Here is a 26,922-nt window from a genome sequence, read left to right as displayed (position 1 = left end):
AAAACAATATTAAATCACCAGGTCCGTCTTTAACTGATTTTAATAAACGAACAATTAGGTCCAACCAGTCAAACCGCATAATTGAAAACGGCCCTGATTATACAAGCGCTCAGAAGACCCGGAAGTATAGGCCACGTGTTTTTGTTGACGACGGTTATGCCAAAAGTAGGGAGTACTTTCGTTATCACCAAGAAAGTATATAATCGTACTTTGTTTGATCTACCAAGACAATTATTTGTGCCGACATCGGTCAGGTCCTTTGTCAGGATGGATAAAAATCAGACAGACAGGCCACGTTTTGTCAAAGAAGAGGTAACACTTATATATTAAGAAGAGGTAACACTTATATATATGACTTCACAGTAGGCCTGAGATACACAGGAACTTGACGTCTTGTCAATAGAATATAAGTAAATACCAGTACAGATAGGCCTCTATGCATCACACGTGTGTGATCAGAGGACAGCTAGAGAACTTTCACACATTTTTAATTTTTAATGCATGTTGAATTTCTTTATACATTACATAGGTATATATATTTGTCTGATATTAGAAATAAAATAAAATCGTATAACTTCCAGTACATGTGATGTGTCTTTAAATAGTAACTGCATTTACACATTAGTACACCAGACTCATTATTACATTATATAAAGTGTTTTCTCACTCCTTTGGGAATGGGGCCAGTGGCTTTGAATTTGGGAAAATGTGTGACAAAACCAAGATTTGGAAAAAATTATGAAATATGAAATAAAGCAAACAATTCGGATTTGTTATTTCCAGTGTAGTTTATGTAATTATCTGAAGCCAATTCATAAATATTTAAAGTCTTAGCCAACTAAGTTTATGTCATGTTTTTGGATAGTCTTTCAGACAATGGTCAGGGTTAAATTTGATACAAAACTTTTATCCAATATAACGAAAGAATATAGACATATCATACAGAAAAATGTACCAGATCTTGAGTTAATGCAAAATGATGGAAGTTTAAAAGATTTGTATGTTTTTCTATGATACCAAATCAAGTGAGAAGCTATATTTGTCATTTTGTTTAACTTCAATTTTTAAGAAATGTTGACATTTCCCCTTCAATGTATTTTTTCATGGTTCATTACAGGAAGTGGCTAGGTGTAAATGGCTAGCTCTGAACAAAATTACCTATGTTGATGCTCGAGGGAAGGAAAGGTTGGTGGTATTAAGTGCTTTATTTCTTAAACAAAATCGGGGTGAAAGTATCCATTTCATATTGACTTTGTTTCTAGTAATTATTCTTAAATAAATGCTAATGAAAATGTGTACTACCATGAATATTGTTATCTAAATTGTTTATTCTGCTTCTGACTCTTGATGTTGTTTTGATGTAGATTACATACTTGCATCACCTAAAGCTGTCGTGCAATGCACAATTTCAACTGAATACAGTAATAACAGACCTCTGGGGACCAAAAAATGGCATTGTTATAAACAAAGTTTGCAACACTTTGATTAACAGATATCTTATAGGAACATTAACGGGGAATAAAAATTAAACACTAAGTAATAACCTGGTATTCATTATAAGCATGTTCGCTATAAACATGTAATACTGTACCTATGTTACTGGCTACTAAATGCTATTTGTTCTAAATTTGCTAACTTATGTTGTTTTGCTTTGCACCATCCTTGCATCACCTTAAGCTGATGTGCAATGCACCATCACAACATATTACTTGTGTATATGTTTACTAAATGCTGCCACTTTTTGAATTGTTTTGTTGTTGCTGATAGATTGTGGGAGGCAGTCAAAAGAACTACAAAAACAGAGTCAGGATGTGATGGTAAGTTTAATCTGTTGTAGTGGAACTTCATGTCTAAACTAGACGTCACCAGGATTAGCATATTTGACCAGTACATAAACAGTCAAACTTGTCTATAAAGATCTCTAAATGGAGTAAAAACTACCTTTATAGGTAAGCAGTCTGCATTCACAGGACATACTGTGTTGAAATTGACCATTTGGGACTCCAAGAAAGTGGCGGTCTTATTAAGTAGGTGGTCTCAATACAGAGGTGGTGGTTAAGGCAGGTTTGACTGTATACAGGTTCTGATTAACTAGGTTTTAACTAATGTAAATTAAGAAATAAAATATGTCCTACAATTATGCTGGGTTATACAGGTAATCAAGTCTTAATTCTATGTCTTTATGACCCCAATGACTTGTCTTTTAAAAATATAACTTCTTTGTGATAATTGTGTGGACTATTGATTAAAAGTCCTTGATCATTTATCTGTGTGTGTAACACTTTATGTAATCTGTTGTGTCCAAGTCTGTTTGTGTTTGTAGCGGTCTGTGTGGTTGCTATCCTTAAACGTCTGCTCAAGTTTGATAGTTTGGTCCTTGTCAAACAGTACCGACCTCCTATGAAAACATTCACTCTGGAAATGCCAGCTGGTAAGTCTATCAAATAAATCTTTTGTTGTTAATGTTACATTATAATATTGTCTTCATTCAATGTATTCAAACTTATAAATGTATTTTTGTAAGGAGTGATAATGTGAATTCTGCTACCAGCTAATTACATGTATTATTTTCTAGAGTGATGTAACTATATACCTTTACCTTCCCCGTCCAAACCTATTGCTCAAAAGTCCATTAGTCCGAGATTATTACCCTCAGGAACCTTGTATTGTATTATTACCCTCAGGAACCTTGTATTGTATTAGATTAACCATGCATGGCCATAACTGAGTCACTGTTTTAATAGTTTTATGTGTAAAATGAAAAACAAATCTTTTCACATTAAGGGCTCATGGATAAGAATGAAACACCAGAGCAGACGGCCATTCGGGAGTTGAAGGAGGAAACAGGATATACAGCTACAGCTAAACACACATCTCCAAGTAGGTAGTACATGTACTGATGATACTGTATACTGTTTTATAATGAATCATTTCTGTTTCTTCTTGTTTCGTTTCCTTTGAAGTGTGTCTGTGGGAGTGATTGTTTCTTGATGTGATATTACTAAGCTTGGTTTATTAGCTTACTGTGTTAACTTAGTTTAACATGCATTGCATTTTTCTGCTGTAATTCAACATTGTGATCTTTATTCATTGATCATGATGTGGACTTATTTGAATTTGAAACGTTTACAATACCGTCTCTGCATTTTACAGAGTGATCTCCCTTGTGGGTAGGTATCCATGGTGACGTCATTATTTTGTGAGCGAAATTCATTTCGTTTTCTCTGAAAATTATTACGTTACGCTTGCAAACATATGACGTCACAACCATCTACCCACTAAGGTAGATAACTCTGTAGTATACAATAGCAGAATACCTGTTGTTTTAAATACTGTCAGCAATTAAACAACTTAGTTTTTAACAACAGTTGACATCACAGTAATACGTAATCTCTTGTGAAGTTAATCAATAAACTAATTGTTTAGAGAAGAATATTTTTGTTGATAAGGACTAGTTTTATAAAATCTCATGTTATGGACACTCCTTTAGGATGCTTTATTTATTATTCCAGTTACTTGTATGGATCCAGGTGCTGAAGATATAACACTTCAAATGGTTACAGCAGAGGTAAGGACTCCTCAACTCATTCACCCTTGAAGACTTATTTGGACTCTTCTAAATAAAAGACTAGACCAGTCCATTTTTAAATTTCAGGGGTGAAGGGGTTAATGGAAAGGTTTATTTGTACTATCACAGAATCGAGAGTGTGAAGTATTTCTCTCATTAATTTTTTTTTTATTAAATCTTGTTTCGTCATGTCTGTTTATTTTTTGTGGTGGGTGGAGCATCTAAGTATCATAGACCAATGCAAGTTTGTAAATAAAACAGATTATATGATATTTTAGAGATTGCATATTTGGGTAATAATTTACTAGTCCTGTTTAATCCACAATCACTGTAAAACTTATAGATCACCTGGTCCAAAAGAGCAAGGTCAGTTTATAATGAACTGCACCATATGGCATCCTGTGTCTGTCGTCCATCAAGGATTAAGAGAATTGACTTCTCTTTCAAAATCACAAAGCAGAATTTAACCACATTTTACTAAGTTTTCAAATTGTACATATGGTTGGGCTGACTCCCAGGATCCTGAGAGATGAGGCAAAAAGGAGCCAGTTTGGTCATATTGCTACAAAGGACTTCTTATCTGAAACTTGTAGATGGATACACTCATGTTTAACAAGTAGCATCCATCCTTATGGGATAGGTTTTAAACGTTGCACACATGATTGGGCTGACCCCTTGGGAGTCTGAGGGATGTGACCAAAATATATAGGTAAACTGGGTTTTATTGCTATAGATGACTTCTCTAAAAATCATGAATGGATATCACTCATATTTAATACAGTATATATCATACTTATGGGTAGGGAATTTAAAATTATATCAGATTCTAAACTAATAAGTGTTTATTATGAAATATGTGTTTTTTACAACCAGATAAGACATGTTTAGGCCCTGTGAGGCCTCTTGTTGAGTTTTGTAATTCATGGTTATTTCAGATTGATGGTGATACAGATGAAAATAAGAATCCTACACCTACACCAGGTAATATTATTTTTCCTTTGGTGTCATAAAGATATAGCTCGCCAATAAAATACTATTTAATCTTTATAGTAGGTTCAGTATATTTCAATTATTAATTCTGATATGGATGGTTACAAAGTTACATAACCTTATTACATCTATCTCCGCCAATTGTGGGATTTTAGCTTTCTTAACATAGATTTGAACAAGTGGATATCTAGCAGAGACAAGACAAGGAGAGAACCTACACCAGCATTCCATTTAGTGTATCTGTATGAAAGAGGGAAATAAAGCACTTATACTTACTTTAGTACAAACTAATGCAAAAAAGATTGTTAATGATAATTAAAGATGCTCAACCGCCGACAGAGCATAAATGATATTCATCAATTGAACGATAATTGGTGTTTAATCATGTATATATATGTCTAATTAACACAAAAAATAATATAAAATAATTCATTTTGCCTTTGGTGCATGAGCAATCAGTACTTCATTCCATATAGGATATAGTGCTACGGAATTTTTACGGGATGCAATTAATTATTTTTTATATTTTCAACTTGAAGTAAAATTAGAAGCTCAAACTTTTCAATGGCGGTAATGGTGTAAAGTAAGTAACTTTTGGAACTGAAGAAAAATACTAAATCATCTGCTCCTGTTTTTAATAGTGAAAAAATACCATTTGTCAGTGGTGGAGCATATCTTTAATGAAAGCCCTATAGTGAATAATAGTGATCATTCATCTCTATTTCAGTTTGCATTCCACAATTAGGCTGATGCTTTTATAAGGTTAACACATATCATTTAAATTATCTTATTGTCTCAAAGTTTTCAACCCAATCAAATATGTATAAAATATTTTTTTGTCTTTTCATGTACCTTGGTGGTTGCAGATGAATCGGGTAAGTACAGTATTTGGAATATAATTGTCTTCTTTTACAGTAATGCTATACTTCCCAATTTTTGTAAATATGGTGTTCTGATATGTGAGGCATAGATTTTAATCAAAGCAAAGTTAAATGGCTCGGTCCTCTGTGATTTAACCTTTCATTTGACTTATAGAGATTTCTGGGATACAAACTTGTACAAATGATGATGCTGACCCCCCGGGAGCCTGATTTTTTATTTGGCAAATGATTTCCATAGCAAAACGACTTCTCTCCTGAAACTGAGGTCAAGAGAAAGCTAACTCCATATTCAATGGGAATCATTAATAACATGTATGGGGCGGACCCCAGGGGGGCCAGAGGCCTATTTTTTCTGGTCAAAAGGTCTTAAAAGTCGAATATGTCAGTCCTTTAGATTAAACGATACAGTCCAACATTCCTCTGAACCCATTGGTCAATTGGGATATTTTAGTAATGACCCGCCGGTGGCCTGAGGGGACAGGGACATGTTAATAAATAAACAATATGTAGATTTAAGAATGGTACAATCCTCTCAAGGAGAAGCATTGTTACATCCAAGGTAGGGGAAAACCATTAGGGTGAAGCGATCCAAAATTTTGCAATGATGGGCTGACCCTCCTGATTAGTCTTTTTTATTGGTACATCCTGTTCTATTTGTTTCAGAAGTCAATAAATTTTAAAAGGTCATCAGTGGTACTATTTGGATATAAAATAATCTTTGAAACACAATGGTATGTATGGATACAATAGAACATATTATTTGTGATTCAAAAAAAACTTCAGAGTGCAATTATTAGAGTTATCTAAACTAACAATAAACCAGTGACAACTGTCCTGAAATATATTTGGAGCCTAATGTATTCAAACTTAAGACTAACCAAAACTGTATGATTACCTCGCCAAAAATATAGTGGTGAAACTACAACTGCATACACCAGAGGTAAAAAAGATTCATAATATAATACCCAGGTATACATATTCATAGGTGTTTACCTGGGTGATGTTATAGGTTCCTCATTTGCCTTGTTAAAGAAGGAAGCGTACAATATTTTGTTTATAAAAATTACAATAAGGTTATCTATAAAGATATTTCCTAGTTAAGATAGCCATCTCACTTTAAATTAAAATTACAATTTATAGTCACAGAAATTATAGCTTGATATGTGCATTTGTTGTCTCTTTTCAGAATTTATTGAAGTCGTTCACATTCCCATGAATGACTTGATTGGAAAACTAAATGGTAAGAACTTTGTATTCTTGTTTATAACATTTAAAAAAAAAAAAATTATTTTCATTAAAGATGCTCCACCACTGACAAATGGCATTTTTTTCTGTATCAAAAACAGGAGCAGACGATTTAGTTTTTTTCTTCAGTTACAAAAGTTTCTTACCTCATACCATTACCACCATTGAAAAGTTTGAGCTTCTAATCAAGTTAAAAATAATTATTTGTATCCCGAAAAAATTCTGTTGCTACTATATTCCATATGGAATGAAGTACTAATTGCACATGCACCGAAAGCAAAATAAATTATTTTATATTATATTTCTGTTAATTATAGACATATATATATACACGATTAACACCAATTATTGTTCAAATAATGAATATCATTTATAATGCTCTGTCGGCGGTGGAGCATCTTTAATGATCCAGCATAATGTTTCTGTAGGTCAATTAAGCTATTTATTTTTAAAGAAGTTATTCAAAGTTTTAAGAGATAACTGATCAACATGAATGATTGAAGTCACTCTTTCTTTTATCATCAACTTGTGCAAGATTTCCAATTGGTCACAATGGAGGATTCTAACTGAAGGCATTTAAATACAAAACATAAACAACCAATATGGAATGTGTATTTTGAGATAGCAAAATGGTGTGAATAAAGTATGATTCACTGATAATTGGTCACACTTTTGGATGATTATGATTTCACAAAAATCACATCAAATGACAAGAGGCCGGTGAATGAATTCAACCAGATTAGTTTAAACAAATTTCACAATATTCTTTTTCAGAATATTCCAAGGCGGGTGTGGCAGTCGACTCCAGACTATACTGTTATGCTATAGGCCTAGAGATGACTAAAGGCACCACGCAGTCGCCTTCAGTGGATACTTAGAACCATTGTGGTACCAATGACCAATTAACAAGGCACCACACAATCTCCTTCAGTGGATACTTAGAACCATTGTGGTACCAATGACCGATTAACAAGGCACCACACAATCTCCTTCAGTGGATACTTAGAACCAGTGTGGTACCAACGAGCGATTAACAATGTTAACTTTCTGCAAGGAAGTTATTCATATTGTTTTTTTTAGATGTACATGCACTCAACATTCTATTTCCTTAATAATCTGAATACCTCATTTAAGATTGATTTATAAGTATTATGTTGGACTGGCCATTTACTTTATACCCAGTATTCAAACTTTTTTAACCACAAGTTCTCAGGACATTAAAAGTTTTACCATATGGTACCACCAACTTTGTAATAAGTTTTATATATCACTTGGTAAATATGTTTTGTACAGGGACATGGAATACAGAAGTTAACTTGTAGCAAACTTTCTGCATCTATAATCTGTAGATCTACAATATGTACCTAATATACATTTTACTAATAAATTGAAGTACTCAGGGAGCTGCTATAGCTATGCTATTGAAGTTTTGGTTTGTATCTGTGAGTGTAATCGTACAAAACATTGCTTGATAGAAGAGGATGCACCTAAAAAGGCTACCAAGTATTTTTCTTGATGTCCAATAATTTCGCCACAACCCTAGAATACCATATATGTTATTTATTTTAGCATATTGCCCTATTCAAAGAGAACAATATCAATTAAATATCCTTCCTTAAAGGCCCACTATCTTTCTGAAATAAGTTTTAATTTTCAAAATGGTAATGTAAAACGAGCTCGATAATTTTGTAGGGTTGCAAAAGTCATTTGCTTGCAGTTCATAACATCGTCTTATATGTTCTTAATTACCATGCATTAGTTGACTATATCACTGCGGCAGTTGACAAAACAGCGAAATGAATCTTCATTGCAAACAGGCAGTGCGCCTTTAAGTGCCAATAATAAGATTATTCCATAATATTGCACTCGGAAATTGGCAATATTTCAGCTGACTCAATATCTGCCGTTTAGTTTTACCAAAAAGTCTCAAAATGGAATATGGTATGCTACCATGCATGGTGACCAATATACAGTGACCAAAAGTTTTTCTACAATTACAACAGAAGACTTGTGATATTTTACATGGTTTTTAATTTACATATCAGCCATCATCTAGATGGTGCTACAATGTGTACAGGCACTCCACACATACCGCACAATAGCTCGCTTACTCTCACAGTGAAAAATATATACCAGGCACATCAAGGGATGTACCAGTAGGTTATACATGTCAGACTGGTGGGTAACTCAATAACCCTTAGTAACAGACTAATAGGTAATCCAATAACCAATAGTCACAGACTTAAGACAATAACCCATAGTAATAGACCAATAGGTGAAAAAGTAGCCCTTAGAAACATTCGGTTAATCAATAACCAATAGAAAATTGCTGAGTTATTCAATAACCCATAGTAACTTGGTAGGTTACTCAACAACCCATAATAACTTAGGGTACTCAATATCAATAATAGGTTATTCAATAACCATTTGGGGGTTAGTCAATAACCCATATTAATATATTACGGTAGGTTACTCAATAACCCATAGAACTTGGCAGGTTACTCAATAACCCATAGTAACTTGGTAGGTTACTCAATAACCCATAGTAACTTGGCAGGTTACTCAATAACCCATAGTAACTTGGTAGGTTACTCAATAACCCATAGTAACTTGGTAGGTTACTCAATAACCCATAGTAACTTGGTAGGTTACTCAATAACCCATATTAACTTATTAGGTTACTCAATAACCCATAGTTACTTGGTAAGTTACTCAATAACCCATAGTTACTTGGTATGTTACTTAATAACCCATAGTAACTTGGCAGGTTACTCAATAACCCATAGTAACTTGGTAGGTTACTTAATAACCCATAGTTACAAGTCTGAAAACTAAGAAGGTTAATCAGTATCTCATAGGCAACTGAATGTGAAGGGTTATTAAATGACCCATAGCTACATTTTTCAGACGGTGATGTTACCTAGTAACCCATCCCTATCTATATATACCGGTATGTTGTGATGCGTTACTAACTAACCCACAGGTCTCAATGCTTCCTTGGCAGCCTGTACCAATCGACTTGTTTTAATTATCCTTACAATGCCATATTTGGGATGTTGATCGGACACAACCATTTTAATCACATAGAATGCTACAATCGATTGTACATACAGCTACACATATTAAAGCTCACAAGCTTATAGAAAGAACATGTACTCAAGAAAATCATTTGATTTATTAATTAACAGAATGAAAATAGATGAGTTTTTTGACAGCTCTGACGATCTACTGGAGTTGTACTGGCAGAATGTTTTATAGGGAACACAACAGTTTTACTGGTGAAAAATAACCAAAGCAAATAGTCAACATTCTTCTTATCATTATACCAAGGTAATACCGATGATGAAGCTATATCTACAGAGAACACAGGTAGTTACAGGTAAAATTTCTACGGAACACAGGTCCAGAATTACTCTGTTCAATCTTAATCACGAATCGACCATGATTTTCCTCAATAACAGAATGTGATTACTATAACAAGAGAGAGTCTTGAACTGTGCATACACAATGAAGTAGTGAATTATGGGTTTCTCCAGAGTTATATGCCCTTGAGAGCACATGCCGATTGTTACAACATTAGTTTGCATGGAAACTCTGCAATATCCCGATAAAACCAGAAGCAGACAACTTTTAAATGCATGCTCTTATGGGCAGATAACTATGTACAACCAAGATAGAGAATATAGCGTAGTGTCATCAATAGTCATTCATCACAAGTTACATGTATCATCAAGTGTAAATACTGCAGAATCTTATTATAATGTACAATTATATAAAGGTGTACAATGTTTTAATTTAGGTCCAGCTTTCAATTTAAATGCAGAAAAAAATTAGATAAATATGGGAACAAGAAGCCCAGAGGGCCTTAACTAATGTTCTGAATACAGGGTCATTGTTTCTTTTCTGAAGGAATTTGAATATTTACCTCTAATTCGTCTATTGGGCCCCATTCTTTCTGCTTATTAGGTTACTCAATAACCCATAGTTAAAGGATGTTTGCTTGGTAAGTTACTCAATAACCCATAGTTACTTGGTAGGTTACTTAATAACCCATAGTAACTTGTCAGGTTACTCAATAACCCATAGTAACTTGGTAGGTTACTTAATAACCCATAGTTACAAGTCTGAAAACTAAGAAGGTTAATCAGTATCTCATAGGCAACTGAATGTGAAGGGTTATTAAATGACCCATAGCTACATTTTTCAGACGGTGATGTTACCTAGTAACCCATCCCTATCTATATATACCGGTATATTGTGATGCGTTACTAACTAACCCACAGGTCTCAATGCTTCCTTGGCAGCCTGTACCAATCGACTTGTTTTAATTATCCTTACAATGCCATATTTGGGATGTCGATCGGACACAACCATTTTAATCACATAGAATGCTACAATCGATTGTACATACAGCTACACATATTAAAGCTCACAAGCTTATAGAAAGAACATGTACTCAAGAAAATCATTTGATTTATTAATTAACAGAATGAAAATAGATGAGTTTTTTGACAGCTCTGACGATCTACTGGAGTTGTACTGGCAGAATGTTTTATAGGGAACACAACAGTTTTACTGGTGAAAAATAACCAAAGCAAATAGTCAACATTCTTATTATCATTATACCAAGGTAATACCGATGATGAAGCTATATCTACAGAGAACACAGGTAGTTACAGGTAAAATTTCTACGGAACACAGGTCCAGAATTACTCTGTTCAATCTTAATCACGAATCGACCATGATTTTCCTCAATAACAGAATGTGATTACTATAACAAGAGAGAGTCTTGAACTGTGCATACACAATGAAGTAGTGAATTATGGGTTTCTCCAGAGTTATATGCCCTTGAGAGCACATGCCGATTGTTACAACATTAGTTTGCATGGAAACTCTGCAATATCCCGATAAAACCAGAAGCAGACAACTTTTAAATGCATGCTCTTATGGGCAGATAACTATGTACAACCAAGATAGAGAATATAGCGTAGTGTCATCAATAGTCATTCATCACAAGTTACATGTATCATCAAGTGTAAATACTGCAGAATCTTATTATAATGTACAATTATATAAAGGTGTACAATGTTTTAATTTAGGTCCAGCTTTCAATTTAAATGCAGAAAAAAATTAGATAAATATGGGAACAAGAAGCCCAGAGGGCCTGTATGGCTCACCTGGTTTGTTATGCCAAGTAATGTTCTGAATATAGGTTCATTGTTTCTTTTCTGAAGGAATTTGAATATTTACCTCTGATTCGTCTATTGGGCCCCATTCTTTCTGCTTATGGGAGGTCAAAGCTAAAATTTATACAAATTCTGTTACCCCAAGAATATTTTTGGGCCAAATTTGGTTACAATCCATGCAGAATTCTAGGACAAATAGCAATTTATAGGTTTTACCTCTATTTCCCCTATTGGGCCCTGCCCCTTCTGTCCCCGGAGGGGTTCAGAGCCAAAATTTATACAACTTCTGTTCACTTTCCCCAAAGGATGTTTGTGGCCAGAGCCAAAATTTATATAACTTCTGTTTCCCTTCCCCAAAGGATGTTTCTGGCCAAATTTGGTTGCAAAATTTAGAACTCTAGGACAAGTAGCGATTTAAAGGATTTACCTCTATTTTACTTTTTTGGCCTCGCCCCTCCTGCCCCCGGGGGGTCAGGGCTAAAATTTAAAAAAGCTCTGTTCCCCTTCCTCCAAGGATGTTTCTCGCCAAATTTGGTCAGAATCCGTCTATGACTAAGTAGCGATTTGAAGCAAATGTGGACGAATGGACGGACGACGGACGCCATGCCATGACATAAGCTCACCGGCCCTTCGGTCCAGGTGAGCTAAAAATAAAGAATAATAGAAACTATTTGTTCTACACAACTTCCTTACAAGTAACAGTTCTTACACTTACATTCAAATAAGGTAAAAAGTTTAACATTATTCATAAGAATAAACCATTGAAAATGAGGACTCTGAATGCTGCTAGTATAATACATTTGGTACAATATATACCACCTACATAAAGAGAAAACTGAATATCATAAAGTAATGCTTACAGTACAGTGAATTTGTGATGATTTGTTATTAATTTGAAGCATTCTATAGCACATTCACGCTTGCCATTTCAAAATGAACCATCCAAAGAGTTCAACTGAGTGATGAGCAAATTAATGCGGTTTATCATGTAGATATACAGATTCAACCTGTTGTTATAAGTGGAAATACATTTTTCTTTTGTGTCTTATTCTTATCATTAATATAATATCTATCTATATAAATATTATATCTGATCTGATGATGAATATAGCATCAACTTGATAAATTTTAATTACCATTTCTCTAGAATTTAATATACATCACTTAACAGTCGAAAATGACTGGAATTGTTATACTAAAATGGATTTGAAATCTTACATTATTCACAAAGATTCTGGTTAAAATGTGTTTTCCCCAATAGAGTACAGTTCACCTGTAACTTGGAGCAATGCAACGTGATCAGCTAGGATTATGGGTGATTTCTTAATAAATTAGAGCTCGTAGCAATTATAAATAAATTATATAACGTAACATAACTATACATATTATATCATGCAGTGTCTAAAGCTATGAGTTGTAATTGATGTCCGATATGCTTATTAATCTAATCCATATATAACTAAGCCTGTTCCTTCCTGCCCTGAACTGCTGTGTGAAGGACGATAGCTAGACAAGCCTATGGAGACCACAACGAAGGGACATCGCGTGGAAACCAATTTCCAGACAAATTATGTTGGAATATTTGAATGATTCGTGCTGGAACTATCTCTTCCTATGATCCTTTCCAGGTAATCTCATGTAAGTGGAGAGGAGGAAATGTTGTGGTCAGACACTAGCCTTCTTCTACTTCTAAAATATAACTTTCGATCACTCAAATTTGTTGCTTTTCTGCTTCTGGAAGCTAAAGTATTTCTAGCTTATAGATTTACTAGTTCCTTGATTTATTGCCACAATAGGAATTGTCTCCTAAACACATGTTAATATAAATTTATTCTCTGTGAAGATGGCAAACTACAGATGCCTATCAAGAGTTTAGGTTCTGTTCTGTCCACATGTCCCTAATCCAGTCATTAGGCCTGTCCAGCAAATATCCCAGACATATGCTTGGTAGTAGGATATGATAACTGAGACATATTAAATGAGGTGTCTCTTATGGCAAGTGAGATTCCTCATATTACACATGATACAATAGCACTTCTAACACAAATGAAAAAAAAATATGTACAAATAAGACTACATTCACTCTACGAAACATGCATTATATCATATTCACCATTGGCACAAATTTACATCTCGTATCAAGTACTGTGTGATATATACTACACCCTAATTATATATAATGATATCTTGCGGTATGTATATGGTGATGTGAAACGTCTGATCATGACACATGATTCACACATATGCAACATATGACTTACACATATGCAACACATGATTTACACATATGTAACACATGAATTACACATATGTAACAGGTAAAATGTCTAGCATCCTGAGATAATCTTGGTCCTTAGAACTGCTGCGCATGATCAACACCTTTCGTTAGGGGAAATTATGTCTCATTAGCATTTTATTCAGGTTTTGCCCATTACAGAGTTATCTGCCCTTCTGAATAGATATCAATTATTTTGTTATGGTTTTATAAGCGGAACGTCATATAAAACAATGTAATTCTCGCTGATAAAATACTGAGGTCATAATCTATAAATACATGCAAAGGTGGATAACTCTGTAATATGCAAAGAAAGAATAGGGGAATTACACAGCACTGAAAAGGGAGATAATTCTTGGTGGGAAAATGAGGGAAGGTTAACCAATTGTTATATAATTTAATGCACATGATTCTGTCAGCAAGAGGTAGACCAAGGGGAGATAATAAGTTAGTCTTAAATATTTTTAGAAAAGTTTATAAATTATGAAATTATATTGATTTTTACTCAAGAAATGTCTTGATTAAATATTTAAATAATAATGAGAATTTAGGGGTCAATGGTAAAAAAAAATAATTCCAAAGTCATTCAAACAGAAGAATAAAACCTATAGGTAATAAAGACGCATAAAGAGTTATCTACATCACATGCATGTAAAGCCATATAATTTCTACGAATAATTAAAAGATAAAAGCATATCAAGCACTGTTTGTCAAATTGCAAACAGAATGTCTGGTATAATTACATACAAAATTTTCAGACCATGTACGTAAATGTTATATGCCCTAGTTTTAAAAATATAACATAAAAATATACAGGATGGGCATTTTACACAAAAACATACAAAAAATTACTTATGGTAGACAGGTGTTTCATACAGGTGTGTCAGTAAAAAGTGTTTTTGATTTCTCTAGAACAACCATCACATTGCTTCTCCAAATAATACCAATTACATTTATTATTAACACAGTTCCACTGATAAAATTGTTTTATCTCATCATGATCTTAGATCTCTCATCGTGATCCAAGATCTCTCATCATGATCTAAGATCTCTCATCATGATGTAAGATATCTCAACGTGATCTAAGATCTCTCATCATGATCTTAGATATCTCATCATGATCTAAGATCTCTCATCATGATCTAAGATCTCTCATCGTGATCTAATATCTCTCATCTTGATCTAAGATCTCTCATCATAATCTATGATCTCTCATCATGTTCTAAGATTTCTCATCGTGATCTAAGATCTCTCATCATGATCTAAGATCTCTCATTGTGATCCAAGATTTAGTTACAGTGGATTATATTAAGGTACAACAATAAATAGCGTTAGGCTATTAGACACGACCAAGTGTTGATAACAATGGGTTTGTAGCCACTGTGCATAGCAGAACAATGACACATAGTATCACATTTATCATCACAATATTGAAGTCAGCATGAATGGACAACAGAGATGTAATTGTCAACCTTATAATGCCTAAGAACTACTGTACTATAATGTATTCTTCCTGTTAGCACATGTAATAAGGATCTTCCTAGTATGGGAGTTATCTGCCCTTGTGTTTAAGTACCTATATTAGGCCAGCTAATTATTAGGATATAACTCACATTGACAGAACACTGACAATAATCTGTGAGACAACCCCAAGTGATAGGCAGAGTTAGGTAGGTGATAAACTTAATAACTAACTAGGAATATAATTTCCAGTAACTTTATTTTGAAGTGTTTCTACCTTGGGAAGGTACTTTTACTTCTTCCATTCAGGAACTGGAAGATCTACAAGGAAGTTTTCCCATGTAAGAGTACTAATGAAGTTGGCCTATTCAAATTTCTTAATTTGGTTGTAAGAGTAAAATATTAGATTTGTTAGGAAATGAGAAATCATGTCGAGGAAAATTGATAGTGTATAAAACAAATACCTACCAGGGTTTCATTATCTTTCAGGACAGACGGTATAATTGCAATTCCAGGGGGTACTGATCTATACTATGCTATCTAATGTAATTTAGCCCAAATCAAGCGGTACCACAGCCAGGTTTAACCAGCAAAAAGTACCGGGTACCACTTGATATTGAAACCCCTGCCTACTGAGAGTCATATATATACGGACTTGATACTTAACAGTGATCATTTCAACTTTTGGTTGGTCAAGAATACATGTAATCCTTATCCTTGAAGATGATGATTCGGACTGTGCCTTTACCATTAGAATGTGCAGTGCAATTTTCTTTTTTGTTCCCTTCCCATTAGAATGTGCAGCACAGTAGTTCTATCTCTGGCCCCTTATTAGAATAGTCTGAACAATTAGATGTATCTGTTTCCTTTCCTTTAGAATGTGCAATGCAATTTTTCTGTTTTTTTCTCCCTTTCCTTTAGAAAGCGCAGTGCAAAAATCTGTTTTCTTCCCATTAGAATGTACAGCACAATTTTTCTGTTTCTTTCCCTTCCCATTAGAATGTACAGTACAATTTTTGTTTTCCCCTTTTCCTTAGAACGTACAGTGAAATAATTTGTTCCCTTCCCATTAGAATGTATAATACAATTTCATTCCCTTTCTTTGGAACATGTAGTGCAATAATCTGTTTCTATCCCATTAGAATGTGCAGTACAATAAAGTTCCACACATTCAGCCACAGAAGAGGTGAGGTGCATAGTGATATATACAGATGGGTTATTATCTGGGGTATCTACTGTTTCCAATGGCAGCCTGACTACATATAGCACCATTTGGTCAGTGTCTGTTAATTAAGCCCACAATTGGTCTACAATACAATTGTATACAATCATAGATGAGATAATCTTCCTCACACAAGACGATACACTTAAATGCTTTGTGGTTTGAAGTGATAGGACATTGATCTAAATATGAAGCACAAATATGCACAATAAAAATGACAAGACAGTAGCGTCATTCAGGTCAAGTGTATACATGAGCAGGGCCATGGATTGTAAGCTGGACCTATAGCATATACATATACAGGGCCACATACTGCTTACACCAATCCACAGCCCTCCACACATCAAGACAACATAATGTATATGACACATAGTGTCACCAGTTCAACACATCCGGGCAGAAATCTGGACATGGTCTGTATGTATACATTCCTGGCTGTCATAGCGATATTTGAACACCATTCCTTGTCACAAATCATCAGAAAATGAATCATTAAAGACGATCTGATTATGGAGATACACTATAAACTAGCCACCATTTCAGTAAGATGTTAGCACAGCTGTAACACTATAACATGTATCACTGTGGGTGTGCAACAATCTAATCACTGTCAGTCACCAAATGACTATAATTGCCTGTATGCTCCTCAACCACTTGGTAGCTGGTGGACTGATGGTGGCCATGGCAACCAGGTAGTCGGTGACATCACTTGTGGCTAATCACTACTGTCTGCACTTTGAAGAATCCAGTTGTCAGCGTGGCGGCCTTCGTAAGTTGTCTTTATACATGTGACTATCACAACTACTCCGGATTAATAGGATGACTTTGAAGTAGGCAGCCTGGCAGCAGCAACTACAGGTCTAAATACATATGGCTATCACCGTGACAATTTTTAAGTGACCTGGCGGCATTCACTAGTTGTCGGTAAACAGAAGGTTATCACCATGACGAGGTGGTAATTTTGTTGTCTGATGTCAATCTCTGGTCCTCTCACAACACTTAGAACAGCATACTCTGTCTTCGGATTTTACCTGAAGTAGAATATGACTTTGATATACAGAAACACAATTTAGCAACAGTTTAACATGAACATTTTCGCAACCAAAGCTTAGAAAGAAATGCAAATGTTTGAAAAAAATAAACCTCTGATCACAATAATTATTGTGAAATATTTCTGCAATATTGAAATATACATTTCTTTTTGACAATACACTGTAATGCTAAATTCAATACTATTCCTGTCTCTTAAATCTCTTGTCAATAATAAATTTTTACAATCCATTACCATCATTGTGTTTTAAAAAACTTTCCATAATTATATTATTTATGATTATAATAATATGATCTCGAAAAACTTTGTAGATTCTAATACATATGTTCAAAACTTTCCAACTGAAGTTCTACGCCTTTCCAAGACAGTGATGGTTTGCAATCAAACCATCATGATGCCACGTGTGACTTTTTATTTTACATGGTGCATGTTCATACACCTGTATGTTCGAACAGGGGCATAGATCAATACCATCTGATGATCAAACACCTATAATCATTATATCACCAACACTTACCTGTAGATGCTAATGATGATGATCTCATGCCGGGGTCTCGGTGTAACACTATCCCAGGTATTGTAAATATTGATACAGCTGTAGGAAGAAGAGAAACATTAATTTAGTAAGAATACTGTGCCTTTGTATGGTGTAAGTGTACCTGGATAATTGTTCACAGACAGAATTGTTGCCAATAAATATTGAACACCAACATCATGGTGTTTACATTTTACAGTTATCTGCTGTTGCAGAAATGAATTGATATTGTCATATTTTCCATAATGAACAATGTGCTTCTCCAACACAAAACACATCAATACCTACCATCAAGTGAAGATTGAACTCTCTGATATACAAAGATATATTTATTCCTATTTACATTACAATATATTTGCCAGTCATACATCAACATTTCTGGTCAAGGTACTCTATCATGTATTTGCATATTACAGAGTTACCTGCCCTTTTGGATAGGCGACATCATATCATATGTTTGTGAATGTAACATCATACTTTTCAGACAAAATGATAGTTTCCCTCACAAAACAACATCACAATAGATACCTATATAAGTACCCGCAAGGGAGGTAATTCTATAATATGCAAAATCAGAATAAGAGTTTTACAGATATTGTATTCCTATGTTGTCCAAAACACTTACTGTCAGGTAGACGGTGTACACTTGGCCCGAGGGAGTTAAAGAAGGGACATTTTGTACCATCTGCTGCACAACATCTTCCTTTGGCCTCAAACTAGAACACCCACATATAATGCATAGTCAGTAAATCACTTCATCAATATCAAAATACAGTGGATACTCAATAACATATCCGAACACTTGTTTCCCAGTCCAAACCATCCAGAAGTTATTGACCTTTGACCTTCACATAAAGGTCAGTGAGACAAAAATAGGTGACAGCACACACAGTGATACAGGTAAACAGCAACATGCATGGCGACATCTTCAACAGTTTAGAGAAATTAAAGAAATGTATTGTCATTAAGATGAAATACTAATCTTGATATTTATGTATAATTGATTATTTTTAGGCTTCAAACACCTCCAATACATTATTTTCTAATGGAACAAATATAAGAATTTTACCTTGAGAAGTTTTGCTAAGAGATCTAAACCATCACCATCCAACCTGGAACCAAAAAAAAATAAAATTCTACTAAAATCTGAACATTCCTATCATTCATGTGGCACATTGTTGATTTTATTATTACTGTATTTTGTATTCAAAAGTGACCATTTTGTATCAATTGTTCACAGCTGTACTGATTACAGACAATATTTGTGTAGAATTTTCTTTAGGTGTGACAATAATTAAGTTGAACTGATTTGCCTATTATAAAGAAGTATTAATTAAGTAAATTGGTGACAAATTTTTTTGTTTCCCCCCCCCCCAAACAGAACCAAACTACGTGAGTAGTGAGGGAAGTTATAAGACACTAAAGATACTTGCATACTTTATCTGGGAGTTAAGAAACCTGTATAATTTACCTGGGAGCTACATTAATGAGGGGTTCAGGCTCGTAGTGGGGGAAGTTGTAAGACAGGAAGTCCTCGTTTTTTGTTATTCCTGGGAACGTCTCCTCAACTGGAGTCCCCAGGATCTTGAATATATAATGCAATTCATCCTCCACAGTAGAGCCGGGAAACAATGGTCTGCCGCAGGCCATCTCGTAAAATATACAACCAACACCCCTGTAAAACAAGAACGCAATATGCTGTGTGTTAAAATATGTACAGTACTAACAAAGCCCCATGATCGGAGTTACTTCTCCATGACATGCGGAAATGGCTTTAATCTGTAACCAGTCGGTATTCTATGATCTGGGTACAGTGAAATAAAGGTTATAACAAACCTCTGGGGACCAACAAAATCACTTTGGTATGAGCACAATTGATCATACACATATCGTAAACATAATCATGGAACCATGACAGGGAATGAAAATTTCTATTATAACCTGCAGGAACCTGTTCATAATCAATTGAATGATTGATTTGAAATGTTCCCCATTTTGACTGTTGTTCAGCTCGTACTTACCACATATCAATAGAGGTGGAATATTCTGTTGATCCCAGTAAGACATCTGGAGGACGATACCTGTCAAAGATCATACAACATGTTATCACAGAACGTCACAAAACTACCGCAAAATTGATCTTAAAGGGACAATTCACTCAGGCTTATTCTTTTACATATGGCTTCATCATATGATGTATAAATTTTATCTATAATAAAGTAAGTAAGCGTATTAACTTACTTAAATCTCTTAAATATAAAATGAGTCGCAAAACACTCATCACAATATATAATGCTTATATAAGACCCATACTTGAATATGGTGACATCATTTTTGATAACTGTAATCAATTCAATTAGATGCAGCTAGAGTTATTACGGGACTACGCAAGGGAACCTCGCACTATAAACTTTATTCTGAACTTGGTTGGGACACCCTTGCTGTAAGACAGAAAAAACACAGACTAATTCTCTTGTACAAAATCATCATAGGAGCTGCACCAAATTACTTAACAGAATTGATTGAACCCTTTTTAAATTATGTATATCCATATTTATTAAGAAATGAACAAATCTTTACAATACCTTTATGCACGACAACTGCATATGCAAACATTTTTTTACCATCAACAATTAGTTATTATAATGAACATGCAGCAAGGTTTGACATAACTAATATCACATCATTGTACCAATTTAAGCAACTCCTATAAAGATCTGTTAGTGACATTATCACAGACACAACTAGGAACACTACATTTGTAAATACAGGTGATAGGAAAAAATAATATTTTATTATGTCAACTTAGAAATTCTTTAAGTAATCTTAATTCTGATCTTTATAGGGACCATCTTACTGAATCACCAACTTGTAGCTGTGGTAATGCTACTAATATGTACTTTTAAGAATCTTTCAAAGTTTATTCATAAATACAGCAAAACTAACTTACTCCCCTTAACAATCTTACTTTAAATACAGAATCCATTATCCATGACTGGCCCCAAAACTCATGGGTGATGACCAATGGCTAGTAAGCCGCTATGGACATTTTTTGGTCTATGGGTGGAGGGAAACCTTTCATTGAATACTGGATTCAGTACCAATAACCTTTTAAAACCTGGCAATTATCTTCTATATACATACAGTTTTTGGCAAATAAACTTGATTAAAAAAATATCTGTAACTACAAACTTTCACATTCAAATCTTGTCTCTGATAATTATAATATGTTTATACTGTTATAATTCAATTTTGCTTGTTACGAGCATTTTCATTAGCTTAAAAATTTACTTTATCACCCCATAAAGGAAAAAATGGCGTCGCCGTTTATACCATTGCTTCTGATTGGCTGAGATGACGGCGTAATGATTTCATAGACAAAAGAGTCCCACAATGAATTTTGAATATTGAAAAGATTATCTTTAGTAAATTGAATTATAAGGATTAATTTGAATATATTTTTTATGTTATGGCGGTTTATTTAGAGTACACTCAGATTTTTGTGTTATATCTCCATGACACAAAAAATCTATTCAAGTTAATCCTTAAATATAATGTAAACAACATTGCGTATCTTAACTTATATATCTTATATATATTGCTATGTACTAGTTGTTACTTAGGGAGAGAACTTATATAGGCTATATTCGACCAGAATGTTTAATGGCGAACAGCGAGTGAGTTTGAACATTTCACACTCATTTTACACCATGGGCTTTTCTGACATATTACAGTAAAACCAACTGATCTAATTTCCATTAGAACTGGTTTTTTCCGATATATGTACAAATTTTAATGTTCTCTTAGACTGAATTGTCCCTTTAATTAAGTTAGTGCGATGATAAATTCTCCCAATTACAATAATTCCTTTGTCAATGACTTGCAGAAAATGCAATATAACCACCACAGATTACTTACCATAGTGTGACCACTTCATTTGAATAGGTCTTTGTAGGAATTGACTTGGCTCTCGCTAAGCCTGTAGAAATAAAAAATCAAATAATAAGTACTTTAAAATACAGTAAAACTAATATGCCCCAAAAAACATTTAGGTTAAGGTTTAACTTTAAGGTTTTAGATTCAACTAGTACTTAAAATCATTTTGACATTGAAAAAATTGTCAAAAAAAAGGTTCAAGAATTTATGCAGAATACAGCTGATATCTGACATAGAAAAAGTTAAAAAAAAAAAAAAAAGGGTGGGTGGGTGGGGGGTGGGGGGGGGGGTGTCATGAATTAATGCAGGATAGTTGGTTAATGTTCTTTTACACAAGGGATCAAGGATTCTCTAAAGAATATTTAATATGATAATGATGTTTATGTTCATCCCACTATACGTATACTCCCATATACTGCTTACTGCATGGGTTCAGTAAATCGGTAAATGATCAAACTCACCAAAGTCAGCCAATTTGAGTTCTCCTCTCTCATTTATAAGAAGATTCTGAGGTTTCAGGTCCCGATGTAAAACCTGTCGTTTATGGCAATAGGCTAAGCCTCGTAATAATTGGAACAAAAATATCTGTGAAAAAAAAAAAAACATTTAAAGGTGAAAACATTTTATAAACAAACGTAATCTCGATAAAACTTTAATGAAAAAAGTATTTTGATTAGCACACATAGGCGACAATAACACTTTACAAAAGTAATACTTTTCTTAGTCCAATTCTTTTTTTGCCATGATTTCTTTGTGTGGCTTTTAAAGATATCAGAGTATTGTAGGTCTGATATTTCCCTGATAATTAATTAATCCCTGATAATTAATCAATCCCTGATAATTAATTAATCCCTGTATTCTAATAAGTTTTATTTGCAACAAAACAAAATTAATTAAAGTACTATTAATGTTTTTCATCATGAATTAATCTATCCAATTTACTTTAAGCTAGATCTGTCTATTATTAATTAATCAACCGATACTGATTACTAATTAAGAAATAAAATAAAAATAATATACATAAAAATAATATAAACATGTATTACCTTTATATATTTTCTACTTTTATTTTAATTGTGTAATACTTACAAAGTAGCTAGACTTTTGTGTTTTATAGATATGATTTGTGCCTTTTAATTAATCACCACATCCTAATAATTTCTTCTTTAACATATTCTTAATGACCTTTTTCATCAATTCTCCCCTGGAATCTCATAATGGACTGTTCTAGTCTTTGATGTAGTAGAGCCTAAATGTGTCTACAGAGGTGAATGACTATTTATCTGACTCCTGGTAATCATACACCAAATAATCCTAATAATGAATTTAGTACCACTAATTAAATATAATGGTGTGTCACTGACATTAATATTAAAATTCTGTTTAATTAGACACCTTGATGATGAGGCATTGTCATAGATACACTTTTTTATCTGTGTGCCTACATTATACAGCTACAACATCAAGGGACTTATCACATAGCAACTGAATCAATGACCATGTACTTTGACATTCAATGATTTTTGCCTTTATACTGAGTGCTTAGAGGAAATGTGCTGTTATAACTGGTGCTATGTATATATACTAAAATGTTACAAATAAATGATGAGATATTGTACTTGTGTGACCTCAAAATGATTACTATCTATAAACTGTTGAGTTCTTGTGATCACTTGTTTCTTCCTTACATGCACATTTTAGAACTTTTTCAGAGGAGTTTATCTTTCGCGAATTATATTCATAGCCTTTGAAATCATCATTCACACGACAGGCTCTGATATACAGAGCCATGATTTTGATAAATTTCGCGAGATATTAATTTTCAGAAACTTGGAATAGTATGTGAATTAAGCGAAATTGTAACCTGTCAAAACTGACCCTTGTGTAAAAAGGATCACTGTCTATTGAAGCATAATTGCATGGCATATATTCCTTCCTAATTTTTACAATTTAAGCCTGTGTAATCTGGAACCCGTCTATACCGACCAATAATGCATGTCCTTGTGCCATCAGTTTATACTGTATTTCAACAGTGCTAAATTCTTTGTCCTATAGGTGGTCTTTGTACAAGTTTATCTGTATTTGATTCTGACTCTCAATGTCACAGTAACCCATTTTAGGTAGACACATCCCAAACTGTATATACCATATTCGACATAATAAGCACCCATATCCCCATAAGTACCTCTCCACTCTTTGGGGCCTCATTTCAATTTCCCATGCATTAGACCAAAACTATCAAAACTGTATAGGTTTTTTCAATGTTTTAAACGCCATGGGCGCTAATTGGGACAAATACGGTACACAGGGGTTTCATTATCTTTCAGGAGAGGCGGTACAAATTGCAATTTCAGGGGGTACTGATCTATACCATCTGTATGCAATCTAATGTAATTTAGCCCAAATCAAGCGGTACCACAGCCAGGTTTAACTGGCAAAAAGTACCGGGTACCGTCTGATATTGAACCCCCTGGGTACACATATGTATTAATACTTACCTTTACATTTGTCATGCTCATAATGTTACCACAGTCATCCATGTATTGTTTGAGATCTTTTTCCTGCAAGACAAAGCATATATCACTCTAAATACTGCAACAAGGATTTTTGGGATTTCATTGGACTAATCAATGCCTGTTAAAAATATTATAGAAAATGAATTGATTTCCCAAAATTTCCATTTTTTCCCCCAACAAAATACTATCAAGTACTGGGTACTTTTTTGGGACAATTTGGAGATTAAAATTCATGAGATTCTACTCAACCTATGTCTGACAATTTTCACAATAATTTGTTTTCTTGACTTCTACTTTTTCACAATATATGCAAAATTTAATCGCACACGGAAATTAGTTGGTTTTACAGTAGACTGTAGGCGAAACATACAGCTTAAGTCAAAAGATCTTCTTCAGAGCGTATTCTAAATTTCACAAATTCTGAGAAATAAGATATGCTCTGCTAAATGTTTTTATGATTGGAGAGGTATGAAAAATACTGTATATATACAAACCAGGTATTCAAAGGATAGGGATATTCTGCCGAGGGTCACAAAATGTAGTAAAACTCGAGGCTTGCCGAGGGTTTTGCAACATTTTGTGATACCGAGGGTAGAATATCCGTATCCTTCATATCCACTTATGAAAGAGTATTTTTCTTTCATACCTCAACATTCTATTGCAATTTTACAACTATAATATCCCGCTACTTTGAAATAAATTCGTAGAAAACCACGACTCAAAGTCAATTTTCCATACATGAAAAAGTTTGTGATATTTTCAACACAAATTCCATTGTTTGCATCTATTATAGTAAAAGCAGTCAAGCTTGTGAATTTTTTTTCTTTTCGAGGAAATAGTAGCCATGCAATACAGCCTCAGGCGACATGGGTGTATTGCCCTAGACCAGCAAGTATTTCAGTCGTAGGTATGAAAGAAAATACTGTATATATACAAACCAGGTATTCAAAGACTAGAGTGAGAGACTTTTCTGTGTGGATAATGTCATGGAGAGTCACAATGTTACTGTGTTTCAACTCCCTGAGTAGCGATACTGAAACAGAGGAAAAAAATGATCATAAATCAACGGTCTGATAGTCAAACATTAACTTCATATCAAACAAGAGTCTGTTTATAGTATCATCATCATCATAGATTCATTATAGAGTCAAACTTAATATCTATATTAACCTACGTGGGAAACAAATCAAATTTTATCTGTCACGGTGGGAACTTTTCTTACACATTCAGTTACAAAAGTTACTTACTTTACACCATTACCGCCATTGAAAAATTTGAGCTTCTTACTTTATTTCCAAATAAAAATATCAAAAACAGTTAATCATGTCCCAAAAAAGCTCTGTGGCACTATGATCTATATGAAATGAAGTACTGATTGCACATCAACAAAAGCAAAACAAGTAATTTTATATGTTTTTTTTGTGTTATTTAGACACATAAATACACAATTGAACACCAATTATTGTTCAAATGATGAGTATCAATTATGCTCTGTCGTGTGGTTGAGATCTTTAATCATTTCAGCTATCAGGGGAGATAACCTACCTTCACGTATAGCTGTACAAGGGGCCCCTTCTTCATGCTCAAGGCGGATTTCTTTGAGAGCAACCAAGTTGTCTGTCAGTAAACTTCTGCCCTTGAACACTGTGGCATAGGTACCCTGGGAAATATATGTCATATTTCAATGGTGTTCAATCAACATTTTAAAATGGGCAATTCTAGCAGTGATACCAGAAGTAGAAACATGGTAAATATTTGTATGATGACCAGTCCGTCATATTAAGTTATACATTTACGGATTATAAGAGAGATTCTAGACATACCACAATGCATAGGACATAAAATATCAAATTATCTCAACAAATCCTTTAATTATTCTGAAACAATTTTCACTTCATTCATTACAAAACAGTGAAGCATAACAAAGAAATATATGAAAATATGCACAGGTGAAGCACAAACAACCTCCCAGCTTATTTTAGACAACTTTTAATCTTTTGAATGAGCCAGGAATATAATTGTCCTTGTTAGCTACAGAATCAGACTGTTGCTGACA

General features: G+C 33.9%; 2 protein-coding genes across 5 annotated transcripts in view; one reads left to right on the top strand and one right to left on the bottom strand.

Annotated features, from left to right (window-relative positions):
- The first annotated feature begins 102 nt into the window (after positions 1–102).
- Positions 103–8,105, top strand: LOC138336333 (ADP-sugar pyrophosphatase-like). The gene is made up of 10 exons (XM_069285776.1): positions 103–312; positions 1,118–1,185; positions 1,768–1,817; positions 2,324–2,431; positions 2,785–2,880; positions 3,513–3,568; positions 4,504–4,549; positions 5,425–5,433; positions 6,626–6,679; positions 7,459–8,105. Exons 1-10 carry the CDS (start codon positions 157–159, stop codon positions 7,560–7,562), a joined length of 747 nt encoding a protein of 248 aa, XP_069141877.1. The 5' UTR covers positions 103–156; the 3' UTR covers positions 7,563–8,105.
- A 2,581-nt stretch (positions 8,106–10,686) lies between these two features.
- The window catches only part of LOC138335996 (cyclin-dependent kinase 17-like), a 50,968-nt gene continuing 34,732 nt past the window's right edge, over positions 10,687–26,922 (bottom strand). For all 4 annotated transcript variants that reach the window (XM_069285244.1, XM_069285242.1, XM_069285243.1 and 1 more), the window contains 11 exons: positions 26,412–26,526; positions 25,805–25,899; positions 24,849–24,911; positions 22,812–22,935; positions 22,333–22,393; positions 20,436–20,495; positions 19,886–20,089; positions 19,484–19,526; positions 19,040–19,130; positions 18,397–18,474; positions 10,687–17,859 (listed from right to left, as the gene is read on the bottom strand). In XM_069285244.1, coding sequence (XP_069141345.1) covers positions 17,828–17,859; positions 18,397–18,474; positions 19,040–19,130; positions 19,484–19,526; positions 19,886–20,089; positions 20,436–20,495; positions 22,333–22,393; positions 22,812–22,935; positions 24,849–24,911; positions 25,805–25,899; positions 26,412–26,526 — 966 coding nt within the window. In that variant the 3' untranslated portion in view covers positions 10,687–17,827. The remainder of the gene's footprint in view (positions 17,860–18,396; positions 18,475–19,039; positions 19,131–19,483; positions 19,527–19,885; positions 20,090–20,435; positions 20,496–22,332; positions 22,394–22,811; positions 22,936–24,848; positions 24,912–25,804; positions 25,900–26,411; positions 26,527–26,922) is intronic.

The sequence above is a fragment of the Argopecten irradians genome, chromosome 12, assembly GCF_041381155.1.
Source record: "Argopecten irradians isolate NY chromosome 12, Ai_NY, whole genome shotgun sequence".
Classification (NCBI taxonomy): Eukaryota; Metazoa; Mollusca; class Bivalvia; order Pectinida; family Pectinidae; genus Argopecten; species Argopecten irradians.
Note: the sequence above shows the minus strand (reverse complement) of the source record. Positions and strands in the feature narration are given on the sequence as shown.